The following is a 25,577-nucleotide window of genomic DNA, read 5'->3' on the forward strand; positions in this document are numbered from 1 at the left end:
GGGGGGATCCTCAGCAGGGCCTCCAAGCCGTGTGTCCTCCCCACAGAGAGTGGCCCCGGAAGGCTCAGGCTGCTCACCAGCTGGTGCCCGGCCTCCTGCCTGCCCCCCGCCGCCCCTTGTGGTTCTTTTCAATTCAGGACAGAGAGGACGCTCATGCTTCAGTAGCCCCCAGAGCCTGCACTGATCTTTCCAAAATGTAGGTCCCACCCCCACTCCCCCAACCCACCCTGAGGGCCCCGCCACCGTGCTGGGGGCTCTGGGACCCCATCAGGAAGGAGCATCTGCATCCGTGTGCCCTCTGGCCACCAGAACCTGAAAATCAGCTCAGCCCGAAAGCACTTGAGTGTCACGGACACTGTGTCAGCCGGAGTCCTTACCGCAGCCTCACCAGAGGGGTCCCGGGACCCCCCTCACAACACCCCAAAAATGGGAACCAAAGGAAGCATTGGACTCGGAGCTTCCTCCTCCCAGCACCTGAAGCAGGACTGGGTCACGGCTAGCAAAGGCCAGGAAGAATTAAAGAACTAACCACGCAGGGGGCACCTGGCGGCTCAGTTCTCCAGCAGCTCGGGTCACGGTCTCAGGGTCCTGGGATGGAGCCCTCAGTGGGGCGTCCCCTGACAGTCTCTCTCCCTCTCCCTCTGCCCCTCCCACTGCTCAGGTTCTCTCTCTCTCAAATACATAAATCTTAGAAATGCAAAAAGAATTGGAGGCTCCACCGGCAGGAAGAGGCAGCAGAACTCCCTCGGAGAAGGAAGCGTGCGGCAGGGCTGCGAGTCACAGTACAGAACGGAGACTGTAGCAGCGAGGTTTCAGGGGACAAGGATGAGCAGAAACGAAGCCCCCTCCCCAGCACCCCCATTTCCTGGCTCACCACACAGCCCTTCAGGTGTTTGCAGACGGAGCTAACCCCGGGCATGGGAGAGGCCGTCTCTGCTCAGAGGTCGCCCTGCGCCCGCCCATGGCCCAGCCCCTCATCCGTCCTGTTGCCGGGAAACAGACAGTAGCTCCCATCAGGGCCGGGATCCGGGAGCCCAGGACTTCCTCGGTTTCACAGATTTGGAGGAAAGAGACAGGCGTCTGAGGGCAGAGATCCTGCCTCTCCCTGCCTCCTGAGACCCCAGCCCTGCCCAGCAGAGATGGGGATTGGGACCTGGAGCTCTTGGCCAGCCCCACGGAGGACAGCCCCACAAACCCGGGCCTGAGGGGTCAGGGCCTGGGTGGGCAGAGGAAGCGGGCCAGGCCCAGACGCGTGTGGTGGGGGAGGGGGAGAGTGGAGCAATCCGCAAGAGAGGCAAAGCTCTGGCGGGGAGGGGGGCCCAAGCGCGAAGGGCCTGCACTGTGATGGGGGACCGTGCCACACAAGGAGAATGAGCCGTGCACACGCGCGTGCATGCCACAGCCTTCCCGGGCACAGCCCGCCAGCCCCACCTGCTCTCGACAAGAGTGACGTGACGTCCTGAGCCCCAGCCTCCTCTCCTGACTACATGACCCTCATCCAGGGGCTGGGGTTCATGCCCCTCCCCAGCACCCCCCGCCAGTGCCACGCACTCAGGGGAGACTCCGGGCTGCCTGCCAGCAACTCCCAGCCCCTGCAGCAGGCCACCGCTGGCCGTGCTCTCCAGGGTCCGGCCCACGCCCGGACTGGAGGTGTGCGGCTGCGCACGGCTCTGCTCCCGACACAGACCCTACAGCTCAGGCGTGTGCCCAGCGTGGGCGCCGGCTCCATAGAGGCCTCCTGGTTGTTTCAAAGCCCCCTGCCGGCTCTGCCCCAACCCTGACCCCCACGCAAAGGACAGCCAAAGGACAGGATGCCACGCGTTCGAGGACTTTCTGCTTCAAACGTCACGCTCCCTGGGTCTCCGAGCTTCCGGCGGGGAGGAAGGCCCCTGCCCTGCCGAGCCAGAAGCCCACAGCCTGGCCTCAACAAAACCCCATTTCCTGTCTAAGACGGGCGACCCCAGGGCTCCTGGGCACCTTCTCCTCGGGTCTGCGGCCTGGGACCTCGGTTTAGCACTCCATCACCCCCGCGCCATGCCTCCGGCTCCAGAATGACTGGGAGCGGCTGGGGCAAAATGGAAACTTGGCCCGGGAAGGGGTGGGGGATGGGGTTGCCCAAGTTCTCTGGCAAAGCTCTGGATACAGGGGGGCAGATAATCCCCAACACAGAAGGGTCCCGGGCGCAGCTCTGGGCGCAGCTGCTGGTCTTCTGTCCTCCCCATCTCTCCAGGACAAAGAAAGGGCGAGGGGGCCCCATCTTCCCGCGCCAAAGGGGACAGGGCCGCGCTCACACACCCTTAACATACACTCGGGCAAGCACACCCCCACCCCCAGGCTCTCGGGCCTTAGAAATGGGCCGACACCGCTCACCCAGGGCCTGGCGCTGGCATTGGAAAGGGAGCGCGCGCTCACGCCCGCTCGGGAGCCCCGTCCGGAGGCTTCTGCTCCGCCCGGGACCTTTCCAGCCGCTCCCTGGCACCTGCCCGGGCGGCACCTGTCCCAGGCTCTCGGGTCCCCGCGGCGGCCCCCGCTTCCCTATGGGCGCCCACGCCCAGCGGGGCACGGAGGTTGGCCTCAGGGGCCAGCGGGGTCGCGCGCGGGTCGCTGGCTCCCTACCCCTCCAGGGCCGCGGCGAACTTTGGCCCCAGAAGCCCGCGGCTCCGACCGTCCCCAGCGGGGGCCCCCGCCCTTCCCGCACCCCGCGCGCTGGGACCGCGGGACCCGGGCAGTAGCGGCCACTCACCAGCTGGAAAGCGCGGAGGAAGATGAGCGCGCGGCGGCCGGAGCAGCAGCCCACCGTGTCTGCGCCGGCCCCGAGTCTGGACCTGGGCCACCCCCGCGCACCCGCTGCCGGGCGCCTCTGCCCGCGGCCCCCGCCGCCCCCCATTCCCGGTCCGCCCCGCGGCCCCCGGCTCCACCCCGAGGCGGCCCCCGCCCCCGCCCCACAGACTCCGGACCGCCAGCCGGGTCCCACCCCGCAGCCCCCCGCCCCTCAGTCCCGGGCTCCTCGGACCCCCTGGCCCAGCTCCGCTCCGAGGAACAGCCGCGCCGCCTCTCCCTTCTTCCCTCCGGGGCCTTCGCGCGAGCTGGGGAGGGACGCGGGACCGCTTCTTAGTCGTCAGGAGGCTTGGAGCGGAGACCGGCCGCGCGGCCGCCCCAGCGCAGAACCGGAGCTCCCGGAGCCTGCCCCAGACCAGTGGGAGGAAGCAGCAGCCCTCCTCCCCTGCCTGTCGCCTCCCACCGAGCACCCCTTCATCTGCCCCATCAACCTCCTCAATAGCTTCCCGGGCTCCAGCCAGGGTTCACAGCCCAGAGGTCCTCTCCCAGGTCTGAGGACTCAGGAGGAGGGCGGGGTGGTCTACCAAGGGCTCACAGGCCCAGAGAATGTGGGGAGATGGGGGGGCAAGTCTGTTCCAACTGTGTCTGTGCCAGGGCAGGGTCAGGTCTGGGGGTAGGGTCACTAGGGAGCCCCCAGCACCGCAGGCTCGAGGCATAGGTTTTGTGCCCCTGAGGCAGGGCTGGGGGACAACCCTGCCATGCGAAGGCCTGGTGGGACTGAGCAGGGTTGGGGCGGATGGGAAAAGGGAGACCGGTGAGAGGCGTACAGAGGCTTTGCTTTTATCCTTGAGTCATAGAGAGCCCCGGAGTTCTCCATCAGTGGGAGCCATGATCAGGCTGGTCCTCGGGAAGTGAGTCCTACACGGGGAGCCAGTAGGTGGTTCCTGAGCAGAGCACGTGGGGGTGTGGGGACGAGGGTCGCACAGCAGGTGACACTTCAGCCTCAAGCCATTGCTCTTGGCTCCAGCAGTCCAGGGCCAGAGTGCAAGCCCTGCTGGTGATGGCTTCCATGGCTGAGCCGTTCAGCCGGGCAAAGGGGCACCCCTGCTCACCACACACGCGCTGAGCACCCCATGGTCACCGGCCCCTTTACAGGCAGGTGATCTGAAATCCGGTTCCCATGGTGACCTCAATCCCTGACCCCACCTGTGGGATTTACAAAGCACCAAGAGTTTTCACCAATACAATATTGGCTAAAGGTCCCACTGTCCACTTAACAAAAGAGCAAGGCCAAGGTCTAGAGTCCCTAGCAAAGTAGAGAGAAAGCCACAGCAGAGCTCTAACCCAGGGTCTGCGGAGGTGTGCGGCTCTCAGACCCCAGTAAGTAGAAAGGTTGGGACAACCGGGTTTGGTCGAAGGGGGAGTGTTCTCAGAGGGTGTTTGCTGATGGGCAGGAGGGAGGGACAGGCAGAGTGGGGTACAGGGAGGTCCCTGGAGCTCAATCCGATGGCCTTTGTGGGGGGCCAGGGAGAAGAAGGGGCCTCTAGAAGCACCCCCCATGGGAAGTCCAGTTCCTGTTGGGGATGATTCAGCAGGCTGGGGGGGAGGGGCGCTTCAGTGACAGGGTCACACATGGGAACTTGGACTCACCACCCAAGGTTTTTGATCTTCTTTGCAAATCTTGACCCTTAGAACACCCGGAAAGGGACTTCCTAGGAAGATGTTCAATGAAAAAAATAGGTGGGTTGATGTTACAGGCAATGGAGACTCTCAAAACCAGTATCCCACGCACGAGGGGCCAGTGGCTCTGCTCCGGGACCCGGGCACTCTGGGAGTCTGGCAGCATCCCTGGGCTCTTCCACTAGACACATAGCATCCCCACCGGTCACGACAACCAAAAATGTTTCCAGACATGGACAAACGTCGCCTGGGACAGCCCTCACTGCCGTGAAGTGTGGCTTCAGTTTTATCAAAAGGAAAGTGTCTTGGATGCTCCTGGGGACAGGGTGGCAGACCAGGTCACCAGCTGGCAGTGTGGGAGCCCTTGGCTCCGTGGCTTCCCAGAATATTTCTCCCAGATACATTCTCCTGTCTGCACCAGGACGTGTGGGCGAGGGCTGTCCCCGTCCCATCTGCAGACGGAAGACAGGACAGCCCCAGGCCCACGCAGGAGACCACGATGTATCTGGAGTTACGAGTCACCTGGAGATAGAAATGCAAGTCAAAACCACAAGGGGACTCGGTTTCACACCCACCAGCGTGGCCAGAGTCCACCTTCCACGCGCTGCTGGGGACGTGAACGGTGCAGCTGCACGGGAGGCTGTCTGGCAAGCTCCTTGAGACGTTGACTGTAGGGTTACCATGGGAACCAGCAGTGCCAGCACACGCTCAGAAGAAACGGAACAGCCGGAGGAAAGCGTGTGCACCCGTTTTTGCAGCAGCGTCATTTGGAAGAGCCCAGAGAGGAAACAACCCACATGTCCTTGAAGAGGTTAACAGGTCTCTACAAGTGTGGTGTGGCCATATGATGGAGCGCAGCTCGGGTGTCCATAGGAATCGAGCCCTGATGCACGCAGCACTGTGCACGGACACCGACGGCATCACACCAAGTGAGACCATCACGACGACTGTCTGCCTTTCCGCCTGGAATCAGGCACCAGGCGAGGGTGGGACCAGGCCAGCCTCCTCCTGGCAGCACCACAGAGTGTCAGAGCTGGCAGCCGTCACCTGTTCCAGAGTCCAAGTCCTCGGTGGAGGGACTGGGAATTGGCCCAAGCCCCTGGGACCTTGAGCTCGGACGTGTGGGGTCTGCCTGGGATTGATGGTGTGCCCCCTACTGCGGCAGGCAGTGGGATCCCCAGGGCGCAGAGTCACCCATCCCATGGACAAGAATGCTGCGACGCAGCCCGGTCACACAGTGGGCAGTGCTGTGCAGTGTTGGGACCCAGCCACCGTGAGGCGGTGAGATTTCGCTCCTCACTCCACGTGCTGCTGGCTGAGCTCCACAGTTCCGGAAAGCTGAGTGGTGCCAAGCCTCATTCCGCACGGACGCCCAAGGTGAACACACCTGTCCCAGCCCCTGGCCTGCCTTGCCCTGCCAGATTAGGGCGGCCAGAAAGTGCACTACGGTGAGTTGTAACCAAAGCACAGAGACAGGCTGCCTGCAGACCCCGCCGGCCTCTGCAAGGGGCAAGGGGCAAGGGGTGGCCAGGAGCCCAACACCTACCCAAAGGACTCAGTCCTCAGGATGAGGCTGGAAATGTCAACACCGCCCTGTCGCTGGGGCTGCCGTCCCCTCCCGCTTCACGCTGCACCCTAGACACACGGAGGGGAGCATGACATCCTGCCTCTACCTCTCCTGGGGGCAGCTGGCCTGGTCCCCTGTGGGCCCTGAGGTGGGCTGCATGGCGGTGCGGGTACATGGACTGGTCGCTCTCCCATGTCTTGCCTCCTCAGGTTTCTGGTCCTGGGGAACCCACCTCCCCGAGGCTCCAGGGCCAGAGCTTGGGGCTCCGATGCCACAGGCTGGACAGACCATCCTCTGGGCCTCTGAGTAGCTTAGAAGTGGACGCATGACCCAAGGTGGTCCAATCCAAGGGAATGCCAGGCTTCTTGCTGGGATGCTGGTACAAAGGTGGATGTGAACCAGGGAGTTTGCAGCCTTGGAAGCTGCATCTTGGGACCCTAGGATAAAGAAGGGACTGCAGGGCAATAAACCCAGTTTATTATAAATTGGTTTATAAACTGGGTTTATAAACTAATAAACCCAGGTAAAAAAAAAACCCAGTTCTCAACAGTGTTGTTGAGCAGCTGGATCGAGCCTTGCCTGAAAGCCAGTTCACCACTGGGCATTTCATCGCATGAACCAATAATCCTGCTTTGTTGTTAAACCATTTGCCGTTGGATTTCCTGTGTCTAGCAACTAGCATCTAGAAAGATTCTTGACTGAGCTAGGCATGGAAGAGGCTCAGGCAGAGCGTGGGGTCCTTACTGTCTGGCTCCAGGAACTGGGCAAGCCGAGGTGGTGCTGGCCCCATCTCAACACACTCTTAGCCGTGATTCCTCATCCCGTGTAGATACATGTGCTTCCATGCAGCTGCTCCTTGAATTGGGAATGGAAGGGTTGCTCCGGGCTTTTGGGAACAGGAGCACCTCTGCTGTGACACACAGCGTCTCAGATCTGCACAGCCATGCGCTCTGCCGTCCCCTCTGTTTCCTTGTGCCCCCAGCCCCAGCTCCGCCCGTGCTCCACTCAGAACCCAGCCCCAGTGCCTCCCACGCATCATTCAGAGGCAATGCCAGGGAGTCTGTTGGGGCTGGGTCCGCCAGGCCCTTCTCCCCTTGGGACTGAGTCCTGCCACCGACAGGCCAGAAGCCAGAGCCCAGCAGCCCCAAATCCAGCTCATGGTGTTCTGTGCAGATGCAGGATGAAGCCATTCCAGGAAGCACCTGGTGGTGAAGAGAAAAAGGACAGGGAGTCCTCGGGAGGAGATGCACCCTGTCCGACGCACCTGGGCTTGGTCTGGCCACCCAGCACAGCAGGGACAGTGCAAATGCTTCCAGCAGGACAGAGGTGAGCAGCACCGTGAACACAGCAGGGAGAGGGCGTGACAAACAGGCGCTCACGGCAGGGCTTGCAGATCCAGAGATGTGTGCCATAAAAACACGGACGCAGCCGCGGAGAGGCCATTGTACACGGACATCCAGTAAACCATGAGGGTGAAGCAGAATAGTGACAAAGCGATCGTGGTGACAACAGAACCCGGTTTGCAGTACGGGGCTGGTTAGAGGAGTTCTACCGTGGGTCTGCACTGAGGAGGAATGAGGAATGAGGCAGATGAGGGAGAAGTGCCACAGAGGGAGGTGCCACTCGTAGGCTGGTTTGGGAAACGCTGGAGGGGCCAGCCCCGGGACCCAAGAGGCCCCGCACAGCATCCTGGGGCAAGGGGTGCGTCCTTCCAGCTCCGCCTGTCCCTGCCTGGCCACGTGGGTGAATGGACCACACCCTGCCAGCCTCAGCCCGTTCCTGCCCACTGTGGTTTGAACCTGTTGTGTTCTTGGTGGCAAAGTGGGACCCGGCAGTTGGGCCTCAGGAGCTTACCTCCAGTCACCTCTGGGTGAGGGACACTGACGGGGAGAGGAGGAGGGCGTGGGCCGGGCAGAGCAGGAAGGAGGACGCAGAAGAGTGGGTGTGATCCCCGCGAGCAGAGAGCAGGGAGGAACAGGTGGCACGGCAGTCACCAGACCAGAGCCCAAGCTCCTGGGAGGCCAGCAGTGCCAAGTCCAGACAACTGGACTTTATCCCGGAGACTCACGGTGCCTGGGGGGGCCTGGGCAGGAAGTGGTGAGTGAATCCCTGACAGCAGTAAGTGAGCCCAGAGGACAAAGGGCACATGGTTCTATGCCAGATAAACCCGGGTCTCGTCCCACGGCCCTGAGCACAAGCTGTGTGACCTCGTGTGGCGCTGGCCCTCTGCCTTCTCCCCTGAATGGTTCCCACTCCGGGGGCCAGAAGGGAGCACCACAGGGCAGCGGCCCGGCCCCCACAGGGAACGCTGCCTTGCGCCCCTTCTCGAGCCCCGGACTGGCCCACCATGGTGTGGGGCTCTTCCTGGCTGGGGTCAGAGTGACAAGGTGTGACCCACAGGTGGTGGCTGAGAGCACGGGAGAGGTAAGAGAGGAGAAACTGCTGGGCCTGTCTTCCTCCCCTTGCCTCCACTGAGAGGCCACAGCGCGGCCTGCGCAGGGCCCCGCGCCCCCCTCCAGGCCGCCCTGCTCCACGGGAGACTCCCTGTGTCGAAGCCCAGGGGGTCCTGGCCCCAGGCCTTCCCGGGAACCCCTGAGCTGCAGCCTCCGGCCATGTTTCCTCAAAAACAGTTCCGGTGAACAAGCAAGGGCCCTGGTGCCCTCAAGACGGGCTTAAGCTGGAGGCCGGGGAGGGCCTGCGGGCCCAGAGGCTCCCCTGCAGGTGTGGGAAACACCCCTGCGCCCCAGCTGGGCCCGACCCAGGAGGTTTCCAAGATAAGGCGAGTGGAGAGTGAGTGATACTGTGGGCTCTGGAACCCCCAAGGCAGGCACTACCTCTGGCGGGGGGGGGGGGGGGGCTGGAGCCCCCCCCACCCCGTTGATGGGATCAGAACGTCATTCCAGGATGCGCATGGCTCCCGCCCCTCCCCGACGCTCCGGGCCGTCGCGCCCGCGGGCAGTGAGCTTCCCAGGAGGCCGGCGCTCTCGCGGAGGGTAGGGCGGGCGTCCGGGCTGGCGCGGGAGCGCGCGGCGGGAGCGCGTGCCGCTCCACACCGCCTCCCGGCGGCCGCGAGCGGGAAGCGCCTGGTCCGCGCGGGGCGTCCGGCACAGGGACGCGCGGGTCTGCACCCGGGGACGCGCTGCGGGGACGCGCTCCGAGGGAGTTGAGGCAGCCTTTACTTCCCGCCTTGGTCGGGAGCCCTGGGCGAGTGCTGCGGGGGTGCGCCTGCGGCTGGGGCTGCCGCCGGGTTCAGCAGCCGGCGCTCCACTGAGGCTGAGCTCGGGGCCCCTGGGGTCCGAGCGGCCTGGGACCGTGTCCGCCAGCTGCCGCCGCGGGCCGGGGTCGGGCACTGCGTCACAGCCTGGGCAGCTGTGCAGCGCGGACACAGCGGGGCCTGCCTCTCAAGGAAGCCCTGGTTGTGGCCCCTGCCCTGGCCGTCTCCCCAAGCCGCACCTGTTGTCGCTTTGCAGCTGGGTGGCTCGCTACGGAGAACCTGAGCCCACCCGGCCTTCGGACACAGACCCTGGCTCAGCCTGCCTGCGCACACCTTTGCCCCACTCACGTGTGCACATACACATGCGTACAAGTGCGTACGCGCCGGCACACACGTCCATGGGCACTTCCACGACACAGCTCCGAGGGAACATACGGCAACATGCACGTCCCACGAACACGGGTGCACGGCGTACACACATGCAAACGCAGACACGCTCACAGACGCGTACACTTATGCACGTGCACACATGTGGCCCACACTGGCCCTGCGGAGCTCCAGCTGTTTCCTTCCTGCCTTTCCTGCGGGCCACTGGCTGGAGACCCCGTTCTGGGGTCCAGACAAGGCGTCTGAGACTGGTGCTCAGCGTCCTGATCCAAAGACACACCTGGTTGCCCCCTGGAGATACCCAGCTCCGCACCCCTGCCTTCTTGCACGCGGAGGAGGGTGGCACAAAAGTGAGGTACGCACCGTGTCACCCCTAAACTGCCTTTTGGACCGGGAGCAAATGGCTTCTTTGTTCTGCACCTCAGTTTCTTTTTTCACTTTTTAAAAAGATTTTATTTGCAAGAGAGAGAATGAGAGAGAACACGCTGTGGGGGGAGGGCGAAAGAGAGCAGCAGACTCCCTGCCAAGCAGGAAGCTGATGCCCAACTCCATCCCGGGTCTCCCGGATCATGACCTGAGCCAAAGGCAGTCACTTAACCAACGGAGCCCCCCAGGTGCCCCCACACCTTGGTTTCTTCATCTGAACAATGGATTAACGACAGAGCATGGGGGCTATGCCGCTTTCAAGGTCCTGAACAAACCCAGGGCCTGGCCTCTGGAGAGTGTTCAGGAAGTGGGGGCTCCTGGCCTGCAGGGAAATCGCAGACTGTTCATCAGCGGGGAGACGGGGCCCAGGGCCCACAGCGGCCTCACAGGTGACCTGCCCTCCTGCCTGGCTCGCAGTGACTTCCTTTCTGCCCAGCTTGTGTGGCAGCCTGACGCCCTGCAGCTTTGTGGGGCTTTCACTGCACTGCCCCAGGAGTTCCCTCCAGTTCTATTCCCATCCAGAGCTTCCCAGCCTGGGGAGGAAACCACAGCCAACACCGTATTACTGCGACTGAAAGTTAACCGATGCCAGCAGCCCCAAAGGAACAAGTCTGAACAGTGCCGACGGAGTAACAGAACACGGTCAGTGTGCAGCTCTGCGTCACCACTCCCCTGCCCAGACCCTGCTGCTGTCCGTGTCTTCTCCTGTTGCGTGGACACTGCAAGAGCCTTAAGATCGCGGGAAGAGGCCACAGCTCCAGACTCCGGGAGGGAATGTGTTAGCCCTGACCTTGGAAGGCCACCCCTCTGGTCTCGGCTCCGCGGACCTGCCTTGCTCTGGGGATGACCACAGCCCCAGGCCTCCCAGAGTGGGGGCAGGGCGGGTGGTTAACTCTTCTGCTTGGTGATCAGGCACCTGAACATTCCGCCGTCCCTGCTTGTTTGGTCCCGTGGGCATCAAATACTGGCTCCAGTTCTGCCTCCCAGGAGGGCCTTCCCTTCTCTTCTCCTTTTAAACATCCTCTGCCCCTCCCAGCCCACCTCCTCCAAGGAGCCCACTGGAAATCCAGCACACAGCTCTCTCTGTGTGCACCTGTGGAGCCTACAGTTCTGACCACAGGCTCTTGTGCTGAAATCTAGTCTCATTACCACCGTGTAGACCCTAGTGGTGCCCATTCCTTCCGTGAACGCCAGCGGCTCCTTCCTGAGGGTTCCCTCCGGTTGCAAGACAGTCCTCACGGCCAGCTGGACACCAGGCAGGCTGGATGTGGTGGAAGTTCAGACGAGCCCGCAGGGCAGCTTTCAGCCAAGGATGGAGGGAAACGCAGAGAGACCCCACCTGTGCCCACCGTGTCGGCGGCCCTGAAGGGGCTGGCAGTCCCCAGTGTCGAAGGCTGTGGAGCAACTGGAACTCTCTGAGGGCAGAAGCAGGAAGCCGCACCACCGTTTGGAGGGCCGCTGGGCAGCTCTGCATGGAGTCCAGAGGACACCCACCCTCCGCACAGCCGCCTAACTTCCTGGCGCCAGAGCGAGAGAAGCGAACAGTGCCCCCCCCCGAGACTGGCGCCCGGGTTTCAAGGCCGCTTCCTTCCCGGCGTCCACACCTTCAAAGTGGCTCCAGCGTCCGGCCAGGCGGGCCCTGCACGAGCGGGTGTCGTCCGCGGTCACGAGGCTCCCCTGCTGACGGCCGCGACACGCACTAATCGGAGAACGCGAGGGAAGGGCGCGGCCGGTCGGCACCCAGCGTGGGGCCCTCCGGACACTGCAGCGAGACAGACCCCCGCGGCGCTCCCTCGCACGCACTTCCCGGAGGACCAGGCCGGACGGCGCTGGCTCGGGGGCAGGGCTGCGGGGGCTGCACCGGTCAGCGGGACGTTCGACGGACGCCGCGTTGCTCCTCAAGCACGTCCCACGAAGCCGCTCCCGCAGCTGCACCGGAACAGACCGCCCGGAGAGCGCCCAGCGGCCCGTCCACCACCGCGACCGCCGTCGCGCCAGGCAGCCCCGCGAACTGCGTCCCCGCGGCAGGCGCGGTCAGGCACGGGAGCCGCGAGTCCCACTCTGCGGCCGGCGCGCCCCGCCCGCCCCGCACACCCGCTCCCCGCGCTCCCCGGCGGCCTGCCCCGAGGGCTCGGCCCCCGCACAGGGCGGCGTGCGGTGGGGGGCGGCGGTCCCTCCCCTGCCGGGTCGCCCCCACCGCACGCCGGACTCGGCCAGCTCCCCCGCCCTGGGAGCCCGGTCCCGGCCGCGCCTTCCTGATCCGCCCCCGGTGGCCTAGCCAGCCCAGAGCCGTGCCCTCTTTAGCAGGTGCATCCTCCGCGCCCGCCGGCCCCGCCCCCGGCCCCCCGGCCCCGCCCCCGGCCCGCCGGCCCCGCCCCCGGCCCGCCGGCCCCGCCCCGCCGCCCCCGGCGCGGGCCGCGCTCCCGCCGACGCGCGAAGGCGGAAGTCCCGCCCCCGCCGCCCGCCCCACCCCGGCTTCCCGGGATGCCCCGCGAGGCGCAACGTAGCCGGAAGCTGGTGGCGGCGGGGCGGGCGGCCGGCGCGCGTCCCCAGAGCAGCTCGCGGCGCGCCCGAGCCCGGCTGACCCCCCGCGGACCCCGGCGGACCCCGGCGGACCTCGGCGCGCGGGCTCGAGTCCGGGCCCTGCCGGGTAAGCGCGTGGCCCCAGGCCCCCGGCCCGCTGGGGCGGACACCCCCGCCCGGACCCCGGACCCCCGGCCTCTCCCCTCGGCGGCCGCCCCCACCTCGGTGCCTTGAAGCGTCTGGCGCCCGCGGCCCCGCGCGCCGCGCCGCTCCGCGGGCGGCAGGGGCGCGGCGACCAGACCGACGTCCCGGGGCTGCAGGCTGAGGGGCCCCCGCCCTGGGAAGCGAGGGCTCGGTCCGGCGGGGGCGGGAGCGGCCGGCGCGGTGGACGATCCCATCGGAGAGGCAGCGGCTCGAGCGGCCCTTCTCGGTCCCCGGTCGGGGCCCCCCCGCAGACCAGGGCGCGGGGAGGGCGTGGGGCTCGCTCGGGGTGGGCCTGAGGCTCCTACCGCTCCCGGGCCGCGACCGTGCGCCCGCGGTGCTGGCCCGGCGTTCCGGGCTTCGGGCTGCTTTCCGGGACGCGCCCGCCCAGGCTCCCCGCAGCTCCGGGCGTCCGCGCAGGAGGGCGGTGCTCTGGGGGCTCCGCGGCTGCCGACGCCCTCCCCACCAGGGGCAGCCCGTCAGCCATCCCCGGTACCCGGCCCAGGCGCGGACAGAGCCCGGGTCAGGGCCGAGCGCCGCGCGGTTGACAGGGGGCTTAGGCGGTGAACCAAGAAGATGCGCCCCAGCGGCTCAGCGGCTGCCGAGTTCCGCGCCCTCGCCCGAGGCGCGTTGTTGCATCTCGGTTTCAAGCGTCGAAGCGTCCTTGGGTGGTTTTTCACGACAGACCGTTACCTGTGGCTTTGAGATGGAAGATGCTCGGCGCGTCTCTCTGGCAGCATCTCGGAGAGGCTGGACGCCGGTCCCCAGGGGGTTCCTTGCCACACGTTACTTTGTTGCTCCTGCAAACCGCCGGTCTGCCTGATTTCATTTGACGCAATCAAATTCAGAGCATGCTCAGCCCCGTTCTGACTTCTGTTTGCCTGCGCCCTTTGACCGGGATGTGAACCTCCGAGGGAAGGCACAGTTCTCTGGAGAGGCAGCGGGCTGCCGGCAGCCCCCAGGGGGCTCTCCGGTGGCCGCGGGCAGACGAGCGTGTGCGGAGCGCTCTGTGAATTCAGACCCAGCCCCACGTCTGCACGTGTGTGTGCACCTGTTGATGCCTTTCGCGTGCGGGCACGGACCTCAGTGTGATGAAACTGTCCCGCTAGACTGCGTCTGGCCAGGGTGTTGTGTTCAGGTGTTTGCTCTGGAGATCCGGGGCTTTGGGTGGATGGTCACACGTAGCCCAGAAAACTGCAGAGCACAGAGGAGGTGCGGGTGAACTCCGGGTTTGGTCCCTCAGTTATAGAAAACCGAGCCGACGTTTATGTGTCGTTTCCTCCAGCTAGCTTCCGTGTGGGCTGATGAACGCAGGGGTCCTGGCCTTCCAGACGGAGCGAGTTTGGTTGTGCCGAGAGTCAGGGCTTCTGCCCGCGACTTCCTTCTGGGGACTGAGGTTGCAGGTGGGGTGCAGCACAGAGATCCTCTGGGAACATTCATGCTGCACGTCAACAGAAGGCTCCAGCTTCACTCCGCGGAGAGGCTGGCCCCATGAGGTGTTCAGCAGCCAGGCGGGCACCCAGTCCTGAGCTACTTACAGGGTCCCCGCGTGTCGTGTAGCAGGCGCTTGTTGCCATGAGAGCCAGGGGCCGCAGCTCACGGGCTCTGTTCACCAGTGAGGGAAGGGCAGGGTCCCAAGGGGCACGTGCGCGGTTGTGTCCTGGTGGCGGTAGAGTGACCTGGGGCCCAGGGCCGAGTGGCGGCAGTGTGCACAGGACAGCCCCGTGCTGCCTCCCACCCCCTCCCCCAGTTTCAGTCCACTGTATCGGTTTTCCTGGTCGTGACTCCAGGGGGCTGTTGGTTGAACTTGAGCTTTGCCAAAACTGGGAGCTCTGTAAGGACAGAAGTGGTGTTTCTCCTAAGCCTGAGTTAGGGGCTCTGGTGCCCCAGCAGTGTCCCTGTGAGGCATGGTGGCAGGTGTGCCCTGCTGTGCTCATGTCATCTGCCACCTCCCCCTCCAGGATGGCCCCGCGGAGGCCGCCCCGCAGACCCTCTCACAGACCAGCCTCTGCACGTAGCGGTCGGGGCTACTACTTTGTCCCCATGCCACAGGCTGCAGAGGGGAAGGAAGGAGTAGCGTGCAGAGAACTGGGGTTCCGTGTCTTCCAAGTTTATTGGCCCCAGTCTGACGTGTTGGCCTCCCAGATGGGCAGTGAGTTTGAGCGGCCAGTCTGTGTACATTGTAGAAAGACCGCCCCTTGCTGCAGGCTTCGTCACGCACTGGGATGTCTTGTCAGTTGTGCGGTGCAGGTGGCGCAGGAGGCCTGCATGAAGGGGACACCAGTAGTTACGATGTTCCTAACTTCTGCATTGCCTTTGGCTGGAACCATGCAGATGGCTCTGGGTTTTTCTTAGCACACGGAGGGCAGATTTCTTCTTCCTCTTCTTTTAAGATTTTATTTATTTGACAAAGAGAACCACAGCGAGAGCGGTAGCACAAGCGGAGGGAGTGGCAGGGGGAAACACAGGCCTCCAGCCAAGCAGGGAGCCCGATGCGGGGCTCAATCCCAAGACTGTGGGATCACGCCCTGAGCCAAAGGCAGACGCTCAACGACTGAGCCCCCAGGCGCCCAGGCAGAGGCCTCCCGTGAGCGGCTCCCCGGTGCGTAGTGAGCTGCGGCGCGACCCCCCAGCTTCCAGGCTGCCGCGGGGGATTCCCCTGAGACTCCGTGCGGTCGTGCGTTCGCGCTCCGTGTTCTTGTGAAGTAGCCTACTGGTGAGTTTTACAACTTTGTGTTTCTCCTCTGCAGCGTCATGGCCAGCCCCAGGACGAGGAAAGTTCTGAAAGAAGTCCGAGTGCAGGATGAGAACAACGTAAGCGTCGGCTCGGCTGCTTTGAGACTCTGCAGACCGCCAAGACCCCTCCCTGTGCCCTTAGTCTGGGTCCAGCCTCTCCTTTGCTCCCTCTTGGGGCTACCCGTCAGGTCTTTGGGGTCCCTGGGCCCGAGTGCCTGGGTGAGTCGCACGTGGCTCTCCCCACAGGTGTGTTTCGAGTGTGGCGCCTTCAACCCTCAGTGGGTCAGCGTGACCTATGGCATCTGGATCTGCCTGGAGTGCTCAGGGAAGCACCGCGGGCTTGGGGTGCACCTCAGGTCAGTGCCCTGCCCCCCGTGCCTTGAGGTCCTCCTGTCAGGGCACGGTGACAGGGTGACACATGCTGCTGTGTCAGCTCGGCGTGCCCACAGGGGTGTCGCGGGCAGTGCATGCGCCGGAGTCACGGCCTGCTTGGAGAGGGGGCTCTCGGACACCCGGTGCTGATCCGTAGTTGGCTCTGGCCTCTAGCTTCGTGCGCTCTGTGACCATGGACAAGTGGAAGGACGCGGAGCTGGAGAAGATGAAGGCTGGAGGCAACGCGAAGTTCCGGGAGTTCCTGGAGTCTCAGGAGGACTATGACCCCTGCTGGTCTCTGCAGGACAAGTACAACAGCAAGGCCGCGGCACTCTTCAGGGACAAGGTGGGACTGGCTGAACGGCGGTGCCAAGGTGTTGCCCGTTGGCGGTGCCGAGGGCTTTGGGAGCTGGCTTTCTCCTTCGGGCTCTGACATGCTCGCAGGGCTGTGCAGTCTGTTCCCAGATGGGACACACGGGCCGTCTTGTCCCACTGGGGGGGAAGCAGGTGGGCGCTGGGTTAGCGGGGTTGAAGAGCAGGCGTGCCCCCCGGGGGGTGTCGCGTGCCGGCTCCCTTGTGGCTGGCGGCTGGCGTCCTGCACCGAGGACGGCAGCACGTCATCAGGGGTTGGAGCCGCTGACCGGGAACTCACCAGCCCTGCTGTTCAGAGTGACACCCTGTCTCGGGTTTGACTTGTGGCAGAGAGCCCCCAGCCCGTGGCCTCTGAGCCTAGGGGCCCTAGGGTGGGTGACAGCACTGATGGTTCCTCACAGTCCCGGGCCGTCTGATGGCTGTGTCCCCTTGGCAGGTGGCCACTCTGGCTGAAGGCAAAGAATGGTCTCTTGAGTCCTCGCCCGCCCAGAACTGGACCCCACCGCAACCCAAGACGCTGTCGTCCACTGCCCACCGGTAGCTACTCCTCTAGCTTCTAGTCTGGTCCCAGACCATTCTGGGCCTGGCCCTGTCCTTGATCTTAGCCATAGCTCAGGACCCTCGTGCTGGCATGGAATCAGCTCTCTAGGTCATTGGAGCAGTACAGGCTCTCCGTAAAAATGCTGCCTGTAAGTTGCATCTGAGTTGAAGGGCCACCCCGTTCCTCCAGAGCCCCGTCGGTGCAGGTCCTTCCAGACCAGCCCCGTGACACGCATGCGTCTGTGTAGGAAACGCTCTGGCCGAGCGTCGCTCACCCCCCGTCCTCTCGAGTGCTGCCCGCTCCCGGGGCTGCCACAGGTATGATGGGGACTGGCTGAGCCCCGTGCCGGACGTCCTGCATCCTCTCGCGTGTCAGAGGCTGGTGTTCTGGGGTGACTGGTCTGGAGAAGACTCCCTGTGTGCACGATGGGTGCCCAGGGAACCCCGCCGCACCCCCGCACCGTGTGTTTCGTGTGCCGGCTTCAGCCTCCGTGCCTCCAGCCTCTCTGCTGCCTCCCTGCCAGCCTGGGCAGGCGCTTGTCGCCAGCCAAGCCTAAGCCACCTTTCAGACAGACCTGGAGGCCGCTGCCCTTAGTTCTCTGTTTTTGGAGGAGCCCAGGTGTGACCAGGGGGATGTGACAGTGTACAGGCCCGCACGGCTCCCTCGGGCACCTGTCCATCCTCTGCTGGCCTCCCTGACGTCTGACTCTCCCTTTCAGAGCCCCTGGCCACTCGCAGAACTCGACCTCCTCTTCAGACAAGGCGTTTGAAGACTGGCTTAACGATGATCTGGGCCCCTATCAGGGGTGAGCCCACGGGCAGCAGGGGGCTCGGGCCCTCGGGGCGGGGGTCTCCTGCTTTCTGTGAGCAGGACGCGCGGAGCCCACATGCGTCACGCGGGGCTGGTTGTGGCATCCCTGAGCCAGCCCAGGTTTGCAGAGTGGTTTTAAGTGGTAAGAAACCTAACGTTTAGGGGAAGAAAGAATAGTTTTCCTTCTTGGGACAAGCCTGACCTGCAAGCGGGTTTTGTTCCCAGAGCCGTCAGACTGGATCTCTTTGACGTTTTTCATGGTAGCCGGCTGTCGGCTTTGGGCCTTGCCGGGGTTCCCTGGGTAAATGCAGAGCTCCCGGAGGAGAGCCTGACCTGTGTGCCCGCCTTGCTGTGGCCGCACGTCCTCCCCGGGCCCTCGCAGCTCGGCCCGGGATCTGGGTGCCTCCCGCCGTGAGGCTTTCAGGAGCTGCTCTTTGTCCCCCTGCAGGGCCCAGGAGAACCGCTACGTAGGGTTTGGGAACACGGTGCCGCCCCCAAAGAGGGAAGAGGACTTCCTCAGCAGCGCTGTGTCCTCCCTGTGCTCGGTGAGGACCGCGCCCTGCCCCACAAGCCCATGCCGGCTGGCTGCCTGCGGGACGCCTCCCCCTCCCTCAGGACGTTGTCTCTGCGACCCACGCGCTCGCTTGGCCTCCGCACGTGTACTTGTTCAGGGACCTCATTATAGAGCGTAGGTTGCCGGTTAACCGGGCCCATGTCCTCCAAGCACGACTCCTGTGCGGGACCTGCCGGCCCTCCCGTCCTGCGAGAGCACTGGGCACAGCCGATCCGGGCCCTCTGCCCGCCAGCTCCGTGCCGGCGAGCTCTCGAAGCTGCACGCTTGGGCTGTCACACCCTCTGGGTTTGGTGCTCGCGGCCCTGCGCTTTGTCCCCCGTCCACCCCCTGCCCCCAGCACTTCAGGTGAAACCACTGTTTTCCAAGGCAACTTACTGTGGCCTTAGACGACATGCGCTCACTGCTGTGCTGTCTATGGGGCCCGCTGCAGCCCCAGGGCCGTGGCCGGCGACGTCCGGCAGCGGTCCCGGCCGTGTGCTGCGCCTGTGAGAAGGCGAGGAGACGTCGTCCGCGCTCACAGGACAGGGTCTGCGGGGCACTGTGGGGACGCACATGCAGACGGAGCCGACGGGAGGGTGGAAACAGGAAGCACTGGGAGCGCCCGTGTGTCCGCTGTTGCTGTAGGGTTCTGCGTCCCCAGTGCGGGTTAGGGGATCTACTGAGCACCACTGTCGGCTGTCCCTTCTAATCCGTGCCCACGCGCTATTCCCGAAGTGCTGGGACTTCGTCAGAAGCTACGGCCGTGACTCCAGAGCCACGTGGTGGCGGCTGCTGGAAGGCCTCCTGAGGCCCCGGACGGCCAGGCTCCCCTCTCCAGGGAGCAAGGGCTCGCCTCCTGCCCGGAGCCTGCTGCCTGGGAGTTTATGAAGTCAGGTGCCACCAAACACAGCGAGTTTGTGTTGGTCTTCCCCTCCTGTGGGTCTTTAATTCACCGAAAAAGCTGAACGTGGTTGTCTGCTAAGCATAAAGGTTCCTCTGCTTCGTCGTGGGTGTGGGGGCTGTGTTGGGAAGCTGGGCTCTGAGCGAGATGTGTATGGGTGTTCGTAGTTTCTGTTAGCTTTGGGGGCTTAGGGGAAGATCTCAAACTCAGAATAGGTCTGCCTGCAGATTAGGTGTCAAGCCCCAACTCCTTCAAGGGGAGGTGGAGGGCCCAGGGCAAAGGAACGAGCGGGAGCGTGCACGTGGGGCCGGTTGTGTGGTCAGGCAGAGCACGGCACGGATGCGCGTGCTGTCCCGGCTGCCGCAGCGTTCGGATGTGCCCACGGCAGGGGGGCCTGTTCTCCTTGGGAGGTGGGGTTGCCACTGTGGGAAGGGACTCCGGAGGTGGCCTTTCTGCAGCACATGGGTGCAGAACCTGTCAGCCTCTCACTGAGCGGCAGACGGCACGGTAGGCAGGGCCTGCCTGGATGGTCACCTATGGAACCTCGACGTGGCCTCTCTGTGGCTTCTTCTCAGGGCTGGAGCAGTTTCACCACCGGAGCCAGCAAGTTTGCCTCCGCCGCTAAGGAGGGGGTGAGTAGCCCAGTCCAGCAGCCTGCCCGCGCGGCCCACATGGGCTGTGCTGGTCAGGGCTCCGGGGCCAGATGGGTCTTGAAGGGGCTCTAACGAAGGGTAGAGGCCATTCCCAGCCTCAGGGCTTCCTCCTGGGCCCGGGCCGTGCACTGCTTCCCCTAAGTCCCCGAGGCTGAGGCAGATCTCAGGGCGCCGCGCGCTGCTTCCATGCTGGGCGTCCGTGTTCGTGTTGGAGATGAGCGCTGTGCAGAGGGCCGGCTCCTGAGAGGAGAGCTTGGCTGTGCCTGGGTGTGGCCTGTCGGTCCTGCAGGCTAGTGGTCCCGTGGCCCTCCGGTTCTGCTGCTGGGCATGGGGCAGGGGTCGGGCATCGGACTGCTCTCTGCCCCTCGCCTCCTCCGCCCAGGCGAGGGAGGGTCGGGGGCTTAGTCGGGACACAGAGGTGGGGTGTGAACCTTGGAAAGGAAGAGGCAGAAGCCTGTCTGGGGACGTCAGCTTGGAGGGACCCTGTCGGGGACGTCCAGCAGGTTTCCAGGCCTGGGTGGCCTTGGTGAGGAAGGTGACCTGGAGCAGGGAGGGCCCGGGGCCGGCTCCAGGCGGGAACAAAGGCGCTGTGGACGTCTCTCCGTGCGCTCCGTGGGCCCTGGTCCCCTGCATCCTCCCCTGCCAGCCCGGAGGAGCCCGGCCTTGGGCACCAGGCCCGGTGGCACCGCCACTCTGGCACAGGTGCCTGCTGGCTCTCTCGGGGCCTCATCCCTGCAGGGCCCCATCCAGGAGGTCCAGGTGCCTTTCCGCAGGAGCACCTGTGGGGGGGCTTTCTTCCTCGGTTCTGAAAGTGTCTGGGGGTGCTGTGCTACAGGGAGCTGTGGGGTGGGGACCTGCTGGGCGCCGAGCAGGTGGTGTGGTCTGGGCCGCAGGGTGGCTGCCCCTGACGCTGGACCTGCTCCCCCGGGCCTGTGTGCCATGGGGCTGCTCCTCCAGTGGGTGTGGCCTCGTGTGCAGCTCCCTGGGCCCCTCGGAGCTGCTGGGAGGGGGTGGCTGGCAGGGGACGGGCCTAGGGCCCAGCATTTGTCGGGGTCTGGGGATGTGCAGCCAGGGGTCCGGCGTCGGGACTGGTGATCTCAAAGCCTCATGTTTCTTTCCAGGCAACCAAATTTGGATCTCAAGCAAGTCAGAAGGTAACAGAGGAAGCTTTCGTGTCTCGTGCTGTGGGAACTTCTAGTCCTGCCCTGTCGGTGTTTGGGCTAAGGCCAGAGGCAGAAGCCCTGGAGGCTGTCCCGGGGTGGGGGTGGCAGCTGGTGTGCGAGCCTGGCCTGTCCCTGTCTCAGGCCCCTGACTTGCTCGCGTGTGTGGTTTTGGAAGTTGTACGTTGGGAGTGGAAAGCAGTGAGGCGTGGCAGTAAGCGGACACCTGAGGTCCCTTTTGAGGACACCTGCTGGGGTGATGCCACGGGAGCGTGAGGCTAACGAAGCTGCCGCCCGCCGCTGCTCCCGCTGTCTGTGCTCGTGCCCTCTCTCACTCAGTCTCTCCCTCCTCCGCCCCAACCTGCTCCCTTGCTGTCTGGGTAAAGTTTTGGGGCTCCAAGCAGCAGCCCGAGCTGGTAAGGCCCAGGTCTGCTCTCGTGCATGCCTTTCCCTGTCTCTGTGCCGACCACATGCTTTGCCCTGAGCTTCCCTGGACCGTGGCCTGTGTGTGCCTCGCTTACGTGCGTTCACCCTCAGAGCGCCTCGCCAGCCCGCTGGGCTCCCACCTGGCCCATCTGGGCTGCTCGGGGACCTGAGACCCTGACGAGGGGCCCGGGGTCCAGAACCGGGGGGCACGGCTCCTGCTGGGCAGGAGGTCCATTTCCCGGCTCCGTCAGCTCGGGCTGAGTAAGAGGACGGAGGGTCATCCCTGTGGCGTGGCGCCGGCAGGTGCCGGCACCCCGTCCGTTGAGGCTGCTGCACGGCGCTTTCCTCAGCCGCCCCGTTGTCCTGCCGCTGCCCCGGCCCTCGGCTCTGTCCTCTCCTCTCTGAGGCAGGCGCCTGCTGGAGGCAGCTGGGCTCCCACGGCCTCCGGCGGCCGGGGATGCAGCTGCCTGCGCCCTAGCTAAGGGGGGTGGCATGTGCCCTGCCGGCACGTGGCTGTGCTCGCGCGAGGCGCTTGCGTGGGCGCTGACGGGAAGACTGGCAGGTGGCCGCCGGGTCCACTGCCGCTCGGGCTCCTTCTGGAGCGAATAGGCCTGGAGCCGTGGTCTCCGGCCACCCCACAGCCAGGGGCCTTGCGTGCCGCGGCTGCCTTGAGCGCAGGGGGTGAAGGGGTGCCAGTGGGCTGCTCACCGTCTCCCGCCTTCCCTTGCTCGGCCAAACTCGCAGCCACCGTGCTGACCGGCATCCTGGGCGACGTGCCGCTCGGGCTCGCCTGACTTCCGTCTCTTCGCACAGGCTTCAGAGCTGGGCCAGAGTCTGAATGAGAACGTCCTCAAACCTGCGCAGGAGAAGGTGATGCAGCCCCATGCCGTGCCCCTCTCTTCCCCCCACCCCCGCAGGCGCGCGCTCCAGGGGAGCAGCTGGTGCTGGGGGGGTTTCCAGCAGCTCCAAGTCCCGCCAGGGCTGTGCATCCCGCAGGGCCCCACCCCTGGCTCTGGGAGGCCCAGCCTTGCGCTCCGTCCCTCGGGGTGGGGCTGGCGTGGGCAGCGTGGAGGAGGCTGGCGGGACCAGGGAGGACCCCCGGCGGGCCGTGGCCTCAGGAGGTGGTGCCCACCCCCGCGGAGGATGCCGCACTACAGTGGCCCCGGCTGGTGTCGGCGGCCCCTCTTCTCTCGCGGGGCGACGGGCTTGCACACAGCTGCCGCCGCGGGTCTGTGCGGCGAGCGCTGGCCTCTGTCGACGGGCCACGGGGGCTTTCTGCCGCTCGGCTGACGGCGCTGTTCCAACCCACGCAGGTGAAAGAGGGGAGGCTTTTTGACGATGTGTCCAGTGGGGTCTCTCAGCTGGCGTCCAAGGTAGGGCAGGCCCGCCTGGCGCTCAGGCGCGGCCGGAAGCCAGTCTCCGCATTCCAGGGCCCGGGCTCTCCGTCCCCACGCGCTCGTGTGGCCACAGGGCCCGCAGAGTGGCGAGGAGGTGCCATGAGACGCTGCCGTGGGCGCCTGAGGAATGTGAGGACAGCTGGCCGGGGTCTGTCCCGTCTGCTAACTGTCGCTTCTTTTTCTTCTGCTCTCGTTCTGTTGCCACTGCTCTTCCCTGGTGAGTGCCGCCTGCTGACGCGCGGGGGGCGCGGGGGGCGCGGGGGGGGCGGGCTTCGGCTGCGGTCTTCCTCCAGCCGGGTTTGGGTGTGCGCGGGCCCTGCGGCCCGGCCCGTCCTGTCTGCGAAGCCCCTGCGGCCCGGCCCGTCCTGTGTGCCAAGCCCCTGCGGCCCGGCCCGGCCCGTCTGCGTGGGGAAGCCTGCAGGGGCTTCGCACACAAGCTGTTTCCTCGAGCTACCGAGTCCCAGAGCCTCTTGCCGCCGCGGCCGCGTGCACACAGGGAGGGAAACTGTGAAGGCCGCGTGCCTGAGCCTGGCCGTGCTGTTCGTGTCTCAGCTCTGCCGGGTCTGGCGCGGGACCCCGTGTGTGTGCCGCGTGTGAGAACCTGGCCTGAGCTGCCGCCTCCTGTCCCCTCTAGGTCCAGGGGGTAGGCAGCAGGGGATGGCGGGACGTCACCACTTTTTTTTCTGGGAGAGCAGAGGACCCTTCAGACAGGTACGCCGTTTCCTGGGTTTCCTCGCACGAGGTCTCTGGGGGCAGTTGGCACCCCCTGGGGACAGGCATGTCCTCCCTTTGGGGAGCAGGGATCCCCGCAGCCCCCAGAACCCTGGAGATGCCAACTCTGTGGTAACTGCTGCTGCCCAGGGCAGGGAGGGAGGGAGGAGGCCTGGGAAGGAGGGGTGCCTGCACTGATCCCTGTCTCCGGTCTGGGCGGGTGGGGCCCGCGGGGCCCTCAGCAGCCCTGTCCCCTCGCTCACGCTCACCGTCCGCTCTGGGCTTGCCTCCTGGCTTGTCTGCGGGAAGCCTGGTCTGGCTGTTTGCCGTTACCAGCTGCAGCATGGGTGGGGTGGGGAGGGGACACATTTCTTGTGCTCAGGGAGCTGCACTGGCCGGGGTCCGGCTCCACTGAGGGGCTCTGCGGGGCCCCCTCTGTCTCAGCGCAGGCAGGGCCCACACGCTCAGGGCTCCCTTTTCCCTTAGTCACTGCAGAAAACCGGCCTCGTACGTTGTCTTCACGACAAGCTCTTTTTGGGGTGGGACTGACCCCACCAGACTAGGGTGGCAGGAGGCCCAAGTGCTTCCAGCAGGTTCTGTGCCCCTTGGCTCTGAGGAGGAGTGGCATGGAGCCCAAGCAGACAGCATCTCCCAGCCCCGTGGGCGTCAGGGTCGGGGGAGAACACCGAGGGACAGCCTGGTGGCTCGGGCTGTGGTTCAGTGTCCTTTTGTCTTCCCAAGACCCCTGGAGGGCCAGAGCTACCAGAACAGCGGTGGGGACCATGCCCTGAACCGCACCGTGGACCAGAGCTTCTGGGAGACCTTCGGGAGTGCCGAGTCCACCAAGGGCCACAGGTCCCCAAGCAGCGACAGCTGGACATGCGCGGACGCCTCTGCCGAGAAGAGGAGCTCGGACAGCTGGGATGTGTGGGGCTCGGGCTCTGCGTCCACCAATAAGAACAGTGACCACAGTGATCTCGGGGAGGCCTGGGGGGGCAGCGGGGAGGGCAGAGCCAAGACGGCCAAGAAGACCACACCGCCCGTCATGCCGGTGGACGAGGGCTGGGACACCCAGGACTGGTAGGCCTGCGGTGCCCCAGCCCCTGCGTCCGCACTTGGCCCCACCTCCTCCCGTCTGACCCCAGAAACCAGCCGTCGCGTGAAGACGGCACTTGGGTGGGACCTGTGGGGGTTGGGGGGAGGGTGCCAGCTCTCGCGGACACCGGCCTTGCAAGGCCACGGTGCAGCGGAGGCCTCCTGCTGCCCCGCGGTCCATGTCCCAGCACCCCTGCGGAAGCCTGGCCGGGGTGACACGGGGTGGGGGACCAGGTCTGCTCCTAAGCCATTGCTCCCATGATGCTCTCCCTAATAAACCCTCCGAGTGGCCGCCGCGCAGCCGTGCTGTGTTGGGTGTGAGGCGCGTGTGCTCTGATCGGTCGGGCCCAGGCTCGTCCCGGGCCTGCTTTGCTGCGTGAGGGTGTGCCCGGGGCCCTCCTGGCTCTGTCACCGCCGGCTGCTCTCCTGTGTTGCCTCCCCAGATCTCCACGCATGGCCATACAAGGCCCCCGACACCTGGGCCCTCTGTCCATGCAAGCACGGGCCTACCGGAGCCAAGGTGGCTCGCCGAGGACACCACAGACAGCTGAGAAGTGGGGGCGTAAAGTGAAACGGGAGGGGAGGCCGGCCAGCACGTGTCTCCTGAGCCCAGGTCAGGGTGCGGGTCAGCGGGGTGGTCTCCCCAGGGTTCATTGAGGAGCCCCGTGGTGTCCAGGCCTTCCCACCAGTCTAGAGAGAGGAACGTTTCTGTCGGGCTGGGTTGCCACCCCTGCGTCTGCCAGCACTGTGCTCTGCTCCCAGGGCTTGGCTCGTGGTGACGTGGGTCTCCTCGTGTGCCCAGAGACCACCTGGCGCCCCCCGTGCCACCACCCCCTTGTTCACAGTCTCAGTCCAGTATGGACAAGGTGCCTTTCCCCCACCAGTCTGATGGACTCGCTCGCAAGCCGCAGCCGTGCTGGGTCCTCCATCCCACACCCCTCCCTCTGGTCCCTGCACTACTGTCAGCTGCTCTTGGACCAGCCAGTGCGTGTGCCTGGGTCCTACCGGGTGATAGGTGCCAGATGTGCCCACCACGAGCTCCGCTGCCACCAGCCGTTCACGTCCCAGGACAGG

The 25,577-nt window shown here is 65.3% G+C and overlaps 2 protein-coding genes across 10 annotated transcripts in view; one reads left to right on the forward strand and one right to left on the reverse strand.

The window, feature by feature from the left end:
• Positions 1-25,577, reverse strand: part of YTHDF1 (YTH N6-methyladenosine RNA binding protein F1) — a 109,612-nt gene that overhangs the window by 38,615 nt on the left and 45,420 nt on the right. The gene's annotated exons all lie outside the window — the stretch shown is intronic.
• ARFGAP1 (ARF GTPase activating protein 1) lies at positions 12,547-24,803 on the forward strand. 9 transcript variants are annotated; one of them, XM_082746481.1, is made up of 14 exons: positions 12,547-12,702; positions 15,527-15,590; positions 15,759-15,868; positions 16,059-16,230; positions 16,693-16,793; positions 17,516-17,602; positions 18,056-18,152; positions 19,637-19,693; positions 20,836-20,868; positions 21,261-21,290; positions 22,114-22,170; positions 22,614-22,673; positions 23,332-23,408; positions 24,150-24,803. In XM_082746481.1, exons 2-14 carry the CDS (start codon positions 15,531-15,533, stop codon positions 24,490-24,492), a joined length of 1,284 nt encoding a protein of 427 aa, XP_082602607.1. In that variant the 5' UTR covers positions 12,547-12,702; positions 15,527-15,530; the 3' UTR covers positions 24,493-24,803. The 9 variants fall into 9 exon arrangements, with proteins under 9 accessions (XP_082602607.1, XP_082602608.1, XP_082602611.1 ...); XM_082746482.1 differs by having other exon boundaries at positions 23,338-23,408; XM_082746485.1 differs by lacking the exon at positions 22,614-22,673.

The sequence above is a fragment of the Mustela nivalis genome, assembly GCF_964662115.1.
Source record: "Mustela nivalis genome assembly, chromosome: 8".
Taxonomy (NCBI): Eukaryota; Metazoa; Chordata; class Mammalia; order Carnivora; family Mustelidae; genus Mustela; species Mustela nivalis.